We start from the raw sequence: 16,187 nt of genomic DNA, 5'->3' as shown, positions 1-16,187 counted from the left end.
GCAAAAATGGCTAAATATTAACAATTGAGGAATCCAAGTGAAAAACTTAAAGGAATTGTTTGTACTATTTTTGCAACTTTTCTGTAAGTTAAAAATTATTGTAAAGAAGTGTGTGTTTTTTGTTTTTTTTAAAGAAGAAGCTACTTGCTTCAGTTCCAAGTTTTAATGATTGTCTATTATTTTTGTGTGTTTCTACTCCCCTGGCATTATTTTATTTATTTATTTTAAAATTTCTATTTATTCTTTTATTTTGGTAGGGGGTGGGGTGGAGGTAGTTAGGTTAGTTAGGGGAGGTACTGGGGATTGAACCCAGGTCCTTGTGCATGCTAAGCATGTGCTCTACTGCTTGAGCTATACCTTCCCCCTACCCCAGCATTATTTTAAATTGCTACTTTTTCTTGATCCCCATCCATGCAGCTTTGTCACAACCAGAGACACAATAGAATGGCTTACAATGGGACCACGGTCTGGGGAAAGGTTAGGGTGCGGGTGTAAGAAGGGGGCAAGGGATGGAGTTGTCCATGTGCTGGGAGCACCAAGTATCAAGACAGAGTGTCCCTTAGGGATCTTCTCAGTATTGACTGAAATTAACATTCAAACTGAGTGAGGCTTGTGACACCACCAAGAACAGTTAATCCTGATGGATCACTGACCTAACTCCTCACTGTCTGAGGAAGGCTTCACAATCATTTCACTGGCCCCTGAGAAACAGTTTACTCTCATTTGGAATTCTCAAGCAGATCAGTCAAATTGGATGCAAAAACAGAAATATTTTCAGCCTCCTCTTCAGAGACGGGTCTCATATCTTCAGAGTTTTTGTCCTCATCCTCCATTCCACCCCACAGCATCTACTGTTCCATTCCAGCAAAGCAAAAGAGAATTGAATCTGAGTTACTTTTTAAAGTCAACCTTAATTATACAAGTTTTATATTTGTCCCTCATTTACACTGCTACAATGACACACTCAAGTATAATGAATCTTAAGCAAGAAGAAAAGAAAATGCTTCAGTTAGATTAAAAAAAAAATCAGTACATGAGGAGCGGAGAACTAGGGTAGTTTGCAGTAATGACATTGTGGCTCATTGCATTTTAGTTAATGTCTTGAAGTAAGAAATCCGTGAAAAGAAATAACAGCATGTAAGGAGACAATGAACAAAATGTGCTTTGCTCATTTGTTGTGACAAGGATAGCTTCATTTAAATAATTCATGATAATGCTTTGCAGTGTGCTACTGAATACACAATGTGTGCTTTGCAAAAATAACAAGGCTTAGTCTCTGCTCCAAAATTTCTGGGAAGAAGTAGAAAGAAGCTGCCAAAATTGTGATGAACTGACAGGGGAGCAGCTTGGAGAGGTGGCCCAGAGATGGCCAAGTGGATTGGGGGGAGGTCCCTGTCATCTAGTTGCCTAGGTAGCACCCTCAGTCTTGTCTGGCAGCTTTACAAACACTCTATGGCATGGTAAGGGTCTGTGTTCGGTGGATTTCCAATGGATGCTGGTGTCACACCAAATAACAACTGGGCTTGGGGTGTACACAAAATCCGAACCGCATGCTGAAGTCTCCAGTGAATGAGAGAAAAAAGCAGGGTCTGGGTACAGCAGTAAGAGTGATTGAAGTGTTGTGTTGTTTTTTTTTTTAAGATTTAAAAATAACTTGTTTACCCTGATTCATAAATAGTCAAATGGATACACATAAGCATCAAAAACGAGAAGGTTAAATCTTAGGTCGTGGAACTACAGGTAATTGGTATTTTCCTCTTTTTGCTTATGCACATTTTCCAATGCTTCTACGAAAGCCCAATGTAACTGTTGAATTCACAAAAAGGGCCCACGGCTTTCACACAAGTTGTCCCCTCCAGGTGGGACACTCATCCTCCAAGTCTTGGCTTGTCTAAATCCTACACATCCTTCAGATTCCAGCCTAAATGTCCAATCCTCAGGGGAGGCTTCCCTGATCCCCTGGACTAGGTGAGGTCCCCAATACTTTCCCTTTGTCTCTTAGCACAGTTGGAGCTGTTTCTTTGCTATCTATTGGGCTGGCCAGGCCTCCCCTTGGATTGTCGAAAATAAAGGATAAAGCGTGCACATGGACATGACTTCCCTTGTGCGATTCTTATGATTATATAACTTTATTGTGTCTAATGAAGCAATGCAGTCCTGAGGAAGGAGCAAGAAACCTTCTCTGGGAGCAGCATGGTGGGTCCAAGTCACATGGCTGGTAAAAAGCAATTTTGCAACATATAGGTAACCATATATGGTGATGTTAGTGGGTTTTTAGGGTGATATTTCTAGGGTTCTGCCAGAATTCCCTCACCTTCCCAACAGGCTGACTATTCCTGCTCCTCGAGCACTTCCCCTCGGGAGGCTCCTGTCGCTCACGGAGCCCTGCTTAACTAACATTCACATCCTTTGCCGCAACCTGAATCCTGTACACTTAAATGTGCACTGTAGTCTAACTCAAGCTCTATTTTTGTGTTTCCATTCTTGCTTACCCTCAAATTTAGTCGTTTTTTGGACTCATTCACCATTTGAAGTCTTTCTCTTCCCCTGGACTGTGAGCCCCATAGAAAAGGCACGGTGGCCGTCTTGGGTGCTGCTCTGGCCCCAGCACCTGGTGTGGTAGTTGTAACTTAGCAGGCGGTAAATAGATATGTGTAAATTAGAATAAAGGATGAAGAAAAAGAAGTTGGAAAGCAGGAGGAGAAAAAAATCACTGCTTGTATTAGTTTCCTGATCATTTATAACAAATGACCACCATCTTAGTGGCTTAAAGCAGTACAAATGTGTTTTCTCAGAGTTCTGGAGGTCAGAGGTCTGACATCAGTTTCACAGGGCTACAGTCAAGGTGTTGGCAGGGCTGGATTTTTCTGGAGGCTCTGAGAGGAGAGCATGCTTCCTTGCCTTTTTCAGGTTCTAGTAGCTGCCTGTGTTCCGTGGCTCATGTCCCCTTTCTCCATCCTCAAAGCCAGCAGCCCCAGATCTTCAAATCTCTCTATATCTCCCATCATCACAATGTCTTCTCTTCTGACTCTGATGTCTCTCGCATCCCTTATAAGGACCACTGTGATTATATGGAGCCCCAGTGATGTAGGATAATCTCCCCAACACAAGACCCTTAATCACATCTGCAAGGCCCCTTTGCCATATGAGGTAACACTCATAGTTTCCAGGGGTTAGGGCGTGGACTTACTTGGGTGCCATTATCCAGTCTACCACGTTGCCCTAACTTCCGAGACATGCGAAACACCCCCAGATATTTCCAGTGGTGCTATAGAGTGCTGTCAGATATTCAGTGAGATGCGTGGGTACTCACATTTCCCATTTTAGGGTAACTTTTAGTCTCCTAAAGTATGAACTTCAGAGAGCAGGAGTCTTTTACACTCTGTGTAGTGTTGAATCCGATGCACTAAGAACAACGCTTGGTACACAGCAGACCTGCAGTGAATGTTCGTTCAGTGCTGGATAAGTAGACTTTAGCTTTTGGCACCCAACGTTCACTTTCCCTTTTTTAGGTAAAATAACCTCAGTTCCTATTTGGTGGTCTATGTGGTTCTGTAAGAGCTGACTCCACTCCTGATGCCAAAAAGTACATGATTGAGGCTAATTCAATTCATGTGGGTCAAGCACATGATTTAAGGCTAATTCAATTCATGTGGGTCAATCCCATGGCCCCAGCACTTGGCAGAAGTGGGCATGGACCTAAACTAGTTCAATCAGAGTGAAACCAAGGACATTTTTTTCTTCTAGACACAACTGAGGAACCATAATGAAGCCATGACTGCTGAAGGCAGAGCAGAGGGGCAGAAAGAAATAAGTCATTGGTTTTATTACTGAACTCCTGGATCAAGCTTCAACTGCAGCCAAACCTACCTCTGAATTTTCCAATTATATGAGAGTAAAATATTTTCTTTTTTATTTGTGTCAAGTTTAAGGTTACTTACAATGAAACTTTCTAAAACCACTAAGAAGCATCGCAAGTGAAAGATGAAAAACCGACAAAACCTGAGCAAGTACTTTTGTTAATTGAGAATAGAAGGGACAGGACTCTCGTATGGTCTGTGTTTCTGCTTCCGAGAAGGAGTAGAATCAAAAGGAAGACGAAGCCTTGAGGCCTTCATGTCACCCAGGGCTCTGTGTCTTACACTTGGCTGTGGATCAATCACCCTGGGAACTTAGTCAACACAGCTTCTTCCGCCCCATCCCAGGTGTGTTGAGCCAAAATGTCTGTGGATGAGGCTCGCAGTTTGTGTTTTCACAAACTCCTAGTGACTCTGCAGGGCCTAGCCGGCCCAACATCGGTGAACTTGACCTTCCGTTGGTAGAAGAGGCAGCTAGCAGATCCTGATGCTGATGCCAAAGTCAAGTACAGAGTGTTAAATACATGTATGGTGTCCATCAGAGAATGTATAATCCTTTTTGAAGCCCTGAATTAATTAAATACTTAGACTCTGCATGAGGCTCTGAGGGGCTCTCTTCTATGTGTAAAGGACATCTGTCTGACTGCTAAATGCTTTTTTGTTTTTCCAAATCTAGCTGGTTCTCAGCTACACTCTCAGAGTTATGAGAAGTGACGACTAATAAATGGGCTGTTATGGACCATTTTAAAACCGATTTATCTTCTTTGCACTTTTAATAAATAAGGAAAATCAGGGTAGCTCCAAGGTCAGTGAATTCAAAGATTCAGTGTCATCAAGGGTTAAGGGTTTTCTGTATTTTCACTCTGCCGCCTTGATGGTTTGCTTTGGTCCTCAAGTTTGTTCCCCGAGGTGGCTCCCAGGTAACAGACCACTGTGAGCAGAACTCCGCACACAGCAGAGGCCACAGGGCAGAAGAGAGCATGTCCTTTCCTCAAGTTTCTTTTTGAGTCCCTTTGAGAGTGAAGAGAACCCTCCCAGCAGAGGGCAGGAGGAAAGATGACGCACTCTCACTGAACACTTACTGTGTACTAAGAGCATCTGACTTCTGCTAAGACGTGCTAGCCGGTGGGGGTCTCATGGCAGCCCCTTCTGCTCTTACTCTGCCACAACCCTCCTGGAAAGTTCCTAAAGAGATTTTTAAATGCAGAACAGAGACAAATGGTCTCTTGACACCTTGGTTCCACTTTCCAATGAATTATCTATTGATTTGACTATTCCTACACAGAAGGTGAAACGACACTTGGTAGATCTGGAAGCTAATATCACGCCACTTATAAATGGCTGTATTACCAGGGCTGCTACATTTGAGAAGTCATGCGGTGAACAACTTTCAATCCACTCACACAGATGACAGTGTGAAATAGCACCCCCTAGAGGTGTGCAACATAGCACCCTTGGGTATTAGTATTATGCATAATTCATTTGGGAATTGCTTTACAGAGATCTTGAATTGATTAATGAAAAGTCTTGAATGAAGCCAAGTAGTAGTAATACCCTATGTTCTAAAACTTGTAGTATCTCGAAAAATTCCTTCCTCCTAGAGAACTATCCAAGGAATTTTTTTCCAATTATCTTTTTGTTATTGTTGTAATAAGGAGAGTTTTACACATCTTCATTCATTCAGCAAGCATTTATTGAGTGGCTACTATGTACCTGGTATTGCTCCAAGTGCCAGGGACAGAAATAGTTATCAGGAAAAAAAAAAAAAAGCCCCTGTTCTCATGAAGCAATCTTCTAGCAGAATAGGCAGCGGGTAAAAAAAATAAGCTTGTACTGTGACCAACACAGTGTCAGGTGGAGCTACATGCTGTAAGGAGAAGTGAAACATTATACAGGGGACTGGCACCACTTACAAAATGGGAAGTGAGGACCTCCAGTGCGGGGGCTTTGCCTGATGGAAGCCAATGGCCTTCCCACCACCCACTTTTCCTCTGTCTCCATCCCCTGCCCAGTAAAACAGCTTCGGGTTTTGGTTTCTCTCTTCCTTTTAAACTCAAGGATTCTCTTTCTTAGCTTCATCCACCCCTAAAACCCACCCCAACAACAAATGCTAATATTTCATGTGGTTGCCCACGACCCTCTGATCTATGTGAAAGGACAGAAATATGTCCAGAATATGGCACCGAGGGGAGGAGGGTCAGGATGACCCACATTTTCAGGCCTGTCTTGGATATCTAGAAAACAGTATGCCTTTGAATACTCCTCTCTCCTCTCCACCACCTGCACACAGAAACATCCTCCTTTCAGATGGACATCAGTATCTCGTAGTGATGTGGCTGTTCTTATATTTTAAGGTTCATCTAGAAGTATATTGTCTCTGAAACATTTATGCATTAGATTTCCTCACAGATGACAGCTGAGATAGACATCCTCAACTGAGCCGTCCCGGGGCTGCCTATGAACAGGGGGTGTGTGCACGGATGTGAGAGTCGGGGCCGGTGTTCTCTTGACTCTACACTGGTCAGTACATTTTTCTGCCCTCCAACCCCATTTCCACTTGGTTCTGATACAGACAAGTGACGAGAGCTAATCCTTGCCTGTTTGTAATCTCTCTCACCCTACCTTCTCCCTACATTCACACACAGACACACCCCCCCAATCCATTCATCTCTTGGGAATGCAGTTGCATGAATGTTGCCCCACCCACCAGGAAAAGCTACAAGTTTCAACAGCTCCAGCCCCAGCAGGAAAGGCCTTTGTAGGAGGCATTACCTGCTAATGAACAGAAGCAATTTGAAACCGGTCCCACCAGTGTGACGAGGTGACTGACTCAAACTTCTCAATAGGTTTCTCCAAGTGTGACAGACACAAACAACCCAGTTTCCTTTAAGGAGTCACAGGAAAGGTCAGCCTGGTCAAGCAGCAGGGGGACAACACCCCTGGACATGTGGCCTTACAAGCACAGTATCTGGGGGGAAATGCCATGATAGAGGTTTGTGAAAAATCGCTGGGGGTGAAAGATGAGCAGGAAAGGCTTCGGGGAGGGGTGGCAGGGGAGGGTGGCACTTAAGTTGAGGTGAGAGGGAGAAATTGCCAGAGGGATGGTTTAAGAAGGTGAACCTTTGAAAAATGTTTTAAATATCATAAATCTCCATTTAAGAAATTTTCCAAAACCTTAACCATATGGAATATTTATTAAGACAGAAAAGAAAAATCTTAGATATTTAAACATATCTTGTAGAGATTAAAAAGAAACTTTTAACAAACATCGTGACAGCATATTTCTGACCAATACCACAGTATTCTGTTCAAGCTTTCTAACTGCCTGAGTCAAAACAAAGTTATTCAGAAATTATAAAACAAAGCATCCAAAACAATGGCTTCTTTGCCTGGAGAGCAAGGTATTGCACAAAGACGCTTGAACTTACATACAAAGATTTCAGGCATTCAAATCATGCTAAATTCTCTTGTTTATTCACAAGCTTACTCACAGTTATGGGGGAAACAGGGACTATAGGAAAGAAATGCTTAATAGTCAGAAGTTCATTACAGGGTTACCATTTGACCCACCAATTTCATTTCTAGTTATAAACCTAAAAGAAATAAAAACATCCATATAGAAAAACTTATACACAGATGTTCATAGCAGCATTACTTACAGTAGCCAAAATGTGGGAACAACCCAAATGTCCATCAACTGATGAATGGATAAAGAAAATATGGCACATCCATACTATGGAATATCATTTGGCAATAAAAGGAAAGTATTGATACATGTTATAAAATAGATGAACCCTGAGAGCATTATAATGCATGAAAGTAGCCAGTCACAAAAGGCTACATATTATATAATTCTATTCATACGAAAAGTCCAGAATAGGCAAATTTATAGAGAAAGAAGTTTGTGGTTGCACAGGGCTGGCTGACTGGAATGGAAAATGACTGCTAATGGATAAGAGGTTTCTTTTGTGGGTGATTAAAATGCTGTAAACTTAGATTGTGGTGATGGTTGCACAAGTCTGTGAATGTGCTAAATCCACTGAACTGTTCCCTTTACATGGATGTATTTTATTGTATGTGAATTGTGTCACAATAAAGATGCTTAGAAATGTTATTGTATTAACTTTAGCCTAACAATGAAAATGAGCTGGGCTTTTGGATTTAATTAAAATCAAGCTCAGCTCACATTGGATTAGACCACCTGCACCTGGTGTCTGCAGACGTTGGTAAGAGAGAAGACATGGCTGATGGAAAGAGATGAGGAGGAAGCAGTATAAGAAAGACTTCATCCAGACTCCGGGGAATGAACTAATTGATGTTCAACAACAAAAACCACCACAACACATTAAAGATGGTTTCAGGATGCCAAATCTAGAAACCAGAAAGTGACATATAACTTCTGCTGAAATCAGTAGCCCTCAAACATGTAATGACAGCTTCACGGAACTATGAAATACATACAGCTTTCTGTAGAAACACAGCCGCTATCCAACAAAGCAAAGTAACTTCACTGAACCAGGTTAGTTGGTTACATATCCTTGTCCTGTAGAAAGAAGAACTCAGGTACCAGACAGTGGATGCAGTTTTCAGTGAAAAAAACATCAGGCCTAATGTTAATGAGCCTCAATGTACACCACAAGATCCCTAACGACCTCCAGTGGTCACAACGAAAATTGCTTGGTTTGTAATACAAGAGACTAGACAACGATGCCCCACAGAGTAATTATAGGTATGGGGTTTGATCTATTATTTTATCGTGAAAGCTGCGAAGTTGGAGCCAAAGGAAACCTAGCCTGTGACCACCATAAAAATTTCCCTTTCCCTGATTTTTAAGCCTTGACTGAAGAGCCTCTTTGTCTGTGGCTTGTCTTTGCAGCCTCTTTCAACACAGAACTAGAAGATGTCTGTCTCCCCCCGCCAGTGACTAGGTGACTCCATCAGGGACAATCCACTATGAGCCCACGGATGCAAAAGAAAGCTGACAACAGAAAAGGTGAGCTTGTGGGTAGGAGAGATGAAATGGCTGATTGAAAGAGACAGGCAGGCAGAAGTGTAAGCAAATGAGAGGCAGGTATTGTAAACAAATGAGCTGATTTGGTCTCACACAGCTCTCAGATACTTTTTGGTAACTACTTAAGAAGTTTGAAGGTTAGCCTCTCCCTCCAAGAGCATCCTACTTCTGGTTGTAATGAAAGCAACACCAAATGATCCCTTACCCAGAGGTCCACTGAATGAACTTAAGTAAATAAGCCCAAATCACTTCATACGGTCTCTTCTGCAGACTTGATGACATCCTAGCTCTCTGCCCTTTGGGTGAAATGTTCACTCAATTAAGAAAGGACAGTGTTCCAGAAATAGGATTCCATTATGACCCCTGTTGTTGGCCTCAGGCTGCCAGAAATCCCCCAGTCTAACAAGGTCATTTATTTGGAGACAAAACCTGGAAACCCATCCTTTTAAGCACCTACTGGCCTGGCTGGATTCTTCAACCAGGTACAGGCATGTAGAGGGCTCTCTAGAATATTTGATCAGTCCACATATCTGAATACCTTTAATTTCATCAAAGACAGTCCACTTGTAGCATTCATCTGGCAAGTTAACAAGCCACTAGTTGCTCTGATAATAACCAATGTTTGATGTGCTAATTAGCAAAGTACCTGATAATAACTGAGACACTGTGACCTTTCCAATACAGCGCTAACTAATCACCCCAGGAGTACCAACTCCTGATACAAAAACTGGCAGCCCCCGAGTGTAAGTTCAACCAACACTTTTCATGTCACACCATCCGTGCTGGAGTATTTTTAAAGTAAATTATAGACATAATAGGATGCAAGGGAAAGAATAAGAGCCAAGACTTACTGGCAATCAGACCACTGCCATACAAGTCTTGCCCAGATTCCTAAATGTTGCTGCTATGGTCACTTCTCAGATATTTTTCAGATCTATCCATTCATGTAACAAATATTTCAGAGTACCTACCTGTATATCATATATCATTTGAAGTATCTTGTCTGTCTGATAGTTCCAAGGAGAATTTAATATACTAAGAGAATGTTAAAAGTTCACTGACTGACGCCGTTTATAACTTTTTCCAAAATGAAACAACCCACTGGGTATGAAGGTGTTCAAGCCCCCCCAAGGCTCCCTTTCATCCTCAAAGAGAAAGCAGCACTAGAGAAGACTGTTTATAAACCTTAAATATCAATTGTTTTATTTTTTTTTCTAAAGGAAAAAAAAGAAACTCTTAAAGGTTATATGAACACTTTATGGTATTTTCTTTAAGATAATGACATTATTAGGCTACATTTACCTTAATTGTGATTTACTGCATCGTAAAAAAATCGTGAATAAGAATTCTTGACGTTGCTTGTTAGTCCAGAGGTCAAACCAATGACTTATAAGAGCAACTCTTTCCTGAAAGAGCTGTAAGGAGAGGGGGTGACATTTTCCTTACAGTTCTATACATTCTTAGTTACTAAGCGATTGTTGGCAACGTAACAACCTCACAGCTAATATTTACATAGCACATTACAGTTCACAAAGCACGTTCACATATGTAGGAAGGGTCTTTCCTTTCTCTTAAACTGCTTTTATCCAGGGATGCAGATGAGCGCAAGCTAGTTGGGTGGGCTGGTGGGGATGTAATTACAGAAGTGCCCAAGGGCAGCCCAGGGAGGTCACGAATCCTGACTCTTGTTTCTACCTAAGCTAATATGGCCAGGGAAACAGAGTCCAAACATCTCATCTTGAAAACACATACAGTTCACTTGTTTAATTGTGAAAACAAGGCCTTTTGAAGTAGGTATGATTTTACTAACCTACAGTCCAATATTTTCAGAGCACCCGCCAGAGTGGAAGTCAGTAAATATTGCTGAATACTCATTGTTAGGAATGTCTCCATGGAAAACATACACCAGGGAACAGCGTCCCCCTAAACCTGGTTTCAGTCCAGTTTTGCTCAGATGACACATATAAGCTCACTGTCTTTATTACTAGTCAGGCTTTGGTCCCAGCCTAGCTGGTCTGCTTCCCTTCTGAACAGGCCTGGACCACGCATGCGGTCTGGGGACCCAGGCAGCCTTCTCCATGAAGGTCTGGCAGAGCTGCCTGGGCCATTCAGTGACCACTTGCCCCATTACCTTTCAAAGGAGGGGGCATCCCCAGGCTCCATGAACTATATAATTGGCACAGGAGGGAAAAGAGAATTAAAGAAACACATATCAACAGTCTCCACACCAAAAACCACCAAAAGCACCTTCTCTTGTCTCCTCCCCCTTCCAGCAGCCAGTGGGTCCCGGAGGTTTCTGTTTTGCCTCTGGAGGTGCCCACAGGGCAAAAGTGGAGGCAGATCTGCACCTCCCATAAGATTGGAGCTGTGGATTGGGGTGAAAAGAGACTGTCTCTTGGGGCAGGCAAATGCAAGTTTGTTTTTGTTTACAGTGACTCAGAAACTAAGTTCTTAAAAAAAAAAAAAGAAAACAGGAGGGGAGGGTATAGCTCAAGTGGTAGAGCGTATGCCTACCGTGCATGAGGCTCTGGGTTCAATCCCCAGTATCTTCATTAAAAAAAAAAAATTTAAATGGATAAACCTAATTATCTCCACCCTCCACCAAAAAAGAAAAAAACTAAGTTCTTTACAAATATTTATCTTATTTTAAATGTGTCAACATAAGACCCAGAATATCAAAGTAAAATCCACCTTAGAAATTAACCCTGGTTTATACTAGAGGGTGTGACTCACCTGTCGATTTAATGACTTGTTGCTAAAAGGTGTCCAAGCACTGAATCTTGTGTGGAAGCTCTCCATTTCCAGGGTTTCCCTGGGAGAATTCCCAGCTGACATCTCAGCAAATTATTTTTGTCCAGTCCTAGAAACTACAGGTTCATTTCAATACATGTTCAATTAAAACCCACCTAGAACATCCAGCATATTAATGTTGTTCTTACAGGAATAATAAAATTGCAACAATTCATTTATATATTTTTATATAGATCAAATTAGAGCAATTCATATCTATCTATACCTAGATATATATATATATATAGATGTCCATACAAATATTCACAGGGAGTTCATGACTCTAAATCACTGCAAGTATTCTCTCCTCAACTACTTGCACCCAAATGGGAATCCAAACTAGAGCTGTTTTTAACTTTGCTGGGAAAATGACTCAGCAATTCTTATCAGCCATAAATACTGACTCTTTTTTTCCCTGGAAAGCAAGAATCTGAAGGGCTCAAAGAGGGGACCCCACTGCCTAGCTGTTGAGGACGTAAGTGGAAGATATAGAGGAAAAGACGATATAGAGAAAAAAATCAGACTAATATATTATCTATTGCCACATAGCAAATTGCCTTAAAATATAAAAGCTCAAAACACGAAACTCTTATTGTTATCTCAAAGTTCCTGAGGGTCAAGAACCCAGGCACAACGTAGCGGGGCACAGTACTGTTAGTCTACTAGGGCTGCCTTTACAAAATACCACAGACTGGGTGGTTTGAACAACAGGAATTTATTTTCTCACAGTTCTAGGTGCCATCAGGGCAGTTCTAGTGAGGCCTCCCTTCCTGTCTTGCAGGCAGCAGCCTTCCTGCTGTGTTCTCACAAGGCCTTTATTCTGAGCGCACAGTGGGTGGAGGTAGGGGGCACTCTGGTGCCTCTTCCTCTTCTTATAAGGACACCAGTCCTATTGGGTGAAGGCCCCCAACCTTATAACCTCACTTAACTTCTACTACATCTTTATAGGCTTTATCTCCAGATGCAGGCACATTGGGGGTTGGGGCTTTAACACATGAATTGGGTGGGGGGGCACAATTCAGTCCTTAACAGGTACCTCTGCCTCAAGTTCTCCCGTAAGTTGCAACCAAGGTGTTGGTGAGGACCCCAGTCTCATCTGAAGGGGCTGAAGCTCACGCATGTGGCTGTGGCTAGGATTCAGGTGCTCATGGGCTGCTGGGTGGAAGGCCTCGGTTCTCACTGGCTGTTGGCTGGAGGCTTCTTTTGCCTTCCTTGCCACATGGGCTTCTCCATAGGGCAGTTCACATGGCAGGTGGCTTCCATCACAGGAAGCAAATGAAAAAGCACAAGAGGGCACACAAGAGGGAAGCCCCAGCTTCCTTGTAGCCTGGCCTGACACCACAGCTGACAAGACTCTGGGTGTCCTGGGATGGGGTAGATATATTCCACACGTGAAAGGCTTGTGAATTGTTGGCATATTGACTGTACATACGGCCAGGAATAACTGCTCCCTTCCCAGCCCTCCCATCAAGAAGTGGAGTCTAACTGCCCTTCCTCCCCATGAGCCTGCACTGCCTTGTTTTCACCAACAGGATGCTGGAAGTGATGACATATGACTTCTGGGCCTGGGCCTTAAGAAGACTTGCAGTTTTTCTTTTTGCATCTCGAGATCTAGCTGCCACGTAAATAAGCTTGGGCTAGGTGACTGAGTGAGGAGAGGCTCCACGGAAAGGCAGAGGTTGAGCCAGCCTCCAGCTGTTTCGGCCGCCCCAGTCAAAGCACCAGATGTGTGAATGAAGCCATCTTGGGTACTCCAGTTCTAACAGAGCTCCCAGGTAAATGCAACCACACGAGTGAACCCAGCCTACAACAGGAAGCAGAACTGCCCAGATGAGGCCAGCCAACCCATGGAACTGTGAAAAATAATGATTCCTGTTTCAAGCTACTAAATTTGGGGACTGTTATCCAGCACAGACTGACAAAGCCATGCCTTGGTGAGCATCTAGAATGCTCATCTACAGCTGGTCAAAGTGTAAATTAGTATAAGTACTTTGAAAAACTGTTTGGCATTATTTTGTAAAGTTGAACATATGCATACACTTGACCCAGCAAGAAAGCATGCACCTGTGGGCCAAATAAATCAACAAGAAAATTCATAGCTGCATTGGATAGCTCCAAACTGGAAACAACCTAAGCAACTATCAACAGTTGAATGGATAAATATATTGTCATATATTCATGCAATGGAATACTATAGATCAATGATCTGCTACACACAAAAATGTGCATGAATTATACACATAAGATGAAGGTGGAAACAAAACACATTTTGTATTGTATCATTTATACAAAGTTCTATGCTAAAGTATTAGAAGTCAGGTTAGTGGTTATCTTTAGGGAGAAAGAGAAGGTAGTGACTAGGAGGGAGGATGTGAGAGGTGATTCTGGAGTGCACGTACTGATCTAGCAGTGGGAGCCTGGGTGAGTTCACTTCAAAATTCATTGGGTGCTACACTTAACGATTAGTCTATTTTTCTATATCTTCTATTTTGATCCAGAAGTTTTAAAACAATAACATAAACACTACTAAGTTGTACAGTAGTACAGTAACAATAAAACACTACTAAATATCTAGAAAAAATTGAAGTGCAACTTTCTGAAGTAAATTAGAAACCTTTACTGAAAAAAAATTTTTAAAACCTAAATAAATGGAGAGATAGGCTTGATTCAGAAAAATGAAGAGACTCATTTTCTCAAATTGACCTACAGAGTCAATGCAATCTCAAAAAACTCCTAGAGAGGTATTGCGGAGGAGGGGCGGGCGTGTAACTGGAAAAGCTGATTCTAAAATGTTTTTGGAAATTTAAAGGGCCAAAGGATTCCAGGCAGTCTGGAAGAACAAAGGACAGAGATGTGTTTCTAGACTTTAGATGTGAATCAAGACTTATTAAAGGCGCAGTGATATGAGGACCTGGTATTAGTGTGGGACAGACAATGAAAAGAGGGGAGCAGAAGAGAAAGTCCAAAATAGACTCATGTAGCCATGGGCACTTCTGAGATGACAAATCAAAGAGGAAGAGAGAGATGTTTCCATTTATAGAAAACAGAGTATCTATTTTAAAAACAGAAAAGCAGTTGGTCCCCTTTCTTACACTATACCACACACACATCAACTATGTGGAGGCTATTTTATATACAAAATCAATTACACATGGTTTGTGAATGCCCAAAATTAAGAACAATGGATGATGTCAAAGAGATGGATTTCGGCTCAGTCTAAGTGGGAAAACAGTCACTTCAGCAGCACTAGCTGTCTCAGGAGGTTATGTCCATCCCAGACAACATTAAAACACAAACTGGATGACCGCTTTTCACTGAAATTCTAGCTAGATTCAAGCATCAGAAATGTGTAAGTTTCTAAGCAACCCTCTGTTGCTATAAATTCTAAGAGAGGGAACAATGTAAACTTCTTCAGTCTGGAGTTGCTGAAGAAACTTTACAGGCAAGTCAGAAGAATCTGAGAATTAGACAAACGCTGGTGGTGCCTCTACTCTTACTACACTTCAGTGAGATAGAAGCGCATTTTAAAAAAGAACATCTCAGAAAGGTATGTACCATATTAGGAACCATTTTAGAAATATTACAGAAGGGCAGCATGACATGGCTGAGCACCAGATGTGGACCCCTGCTCTGATCACCCCAAACTGAAGCTTGAGAAGTAATTTCATCCTTGAGCCTCAGTTTCCTCACGTGTGAAGCAAGGCACAGATGTGTCTTGGCAAACTGCAGGATAATAATCTGTTGTTCAGATAAAAACCTGATGGCAATGTGGAAAATTAAATACCTCTCTCTGAATCAACATTAAACCAAGACAAATCCTTAGCTTCATAAGATGCCCAGCTGTTGTTATGTGAAATCTCTCCAAGAGCCAACATAAGGGATTTTTATTTAGCAAGTTCTCAAAATTGTTATTATCCTCTGTGTTAAGAGATTACTGAGTTACAAAATGAGTGAAACATTACAGAAAGAATAGTTGCTATCTCTGCTGGTGGACTTACATGTGTGAGTACAGTACCTCATATGTAGACATAAATATAAAGATACAAATTCCCACAGGATTTTATTCATTCTCTAAGATGTCAACATTACTGACTAGTTATTCAGTCCAGGGAGAAATGGCATGCTGGCAACCACTACTTCTGTAAATGGAATGATTCTTTTCATAGTCCAGCATTTCTCCAAATAGTAGCTCCATAAGAAATTAGTAAGTATTTCCCAGAAAAACAGGATCCATTGCTAAATATGCCTGGGAAATGATTGGTTGAGCAAAACTAAAACCATTTCTTTTTTGTAGGATGTTTTGGAAATTTAGTGTGTTGATGTTCAGGGTGACTCTCCAAGAGGAGGAGATAATATTCAGCATTTCCCTTGTTCATTGTTATAGGAGCCTATCATGGTGTGTACTGATTATCTGATGTGTGTATCATTGTAGTTATCTAATGCCATGTAACAAGCAGCCCCAATACTTAGTTACTTAAAACAATAAGCATTTATTATCTCACAGCTTCTGTGAATCAGGGGTCATGCAT

At 41.8% G+C, this 16,187-nt stretch overlaps 1 protein-coding gene and 1 non-coding gene across 5 annotated transcripts in view; one reads left to right on the top strand and one right to left on the bottom strand.

Annotated features, from left to right (window-relative positions):
* ECT2L (epithelial cell transforming 2 like) overlaps window positions 1-16,187 on the bottom strand; it is a 63,286-nt gene that overhangs the window by 43,669 nt on the left and 3,430 nt on the right. For 2 of the 4 annotated variants that reach the window (XM_072965918.1, XM_072965920.1), the window contains exons 2-3: window positions 11,602-11,735; window positions 10,171-10,283 (exon numbers count right to left, since the gene is read on the bottom strand). In XM_072965918.1, coding sequence (XP_072822019.1) covers window positions 10,171-10,283; window positions 11,602-11,703 — 215 coding nt within the window. In that variant the 5' untranslated portion in view covers window positions 11,704-11,735. Of the gene's footprint in view, window positions 1-10,170; window positions 10,284-11,601; window positions 11,736-16,187 lie in introns of those variants that run through there. The other 2 variants (XM_072965919.1, XM_072965921.1) reach the window with 2 other exon arrangements.
* Window positions 11,348-11,420, top strand: TRNAG-ACC (transfer RNA glycine (anticodon ACC)). The gene has a single exon. It is a non-coding gene; the product is annotated as a tRNA-Gly (tRNA).

Source organism: Vicugna pacos, chromosome 8 (assembly GCF_048564905.1).
Source record: "Vicugna pacos chromosome 8, VicPac4, whole genome shotgun sequence".
Lineage (NCBI taxonomy): Eukaryota > Metazoa > Chordata > Mammalia > Artiodactyla > Camelidae > Vicugna > Vicugna pacos.
The sequence above is the reverse complement of the archived record's forward strand: the minus strand, read 5'-3'. Positions and strand labels throughout refer to the sequence as shown.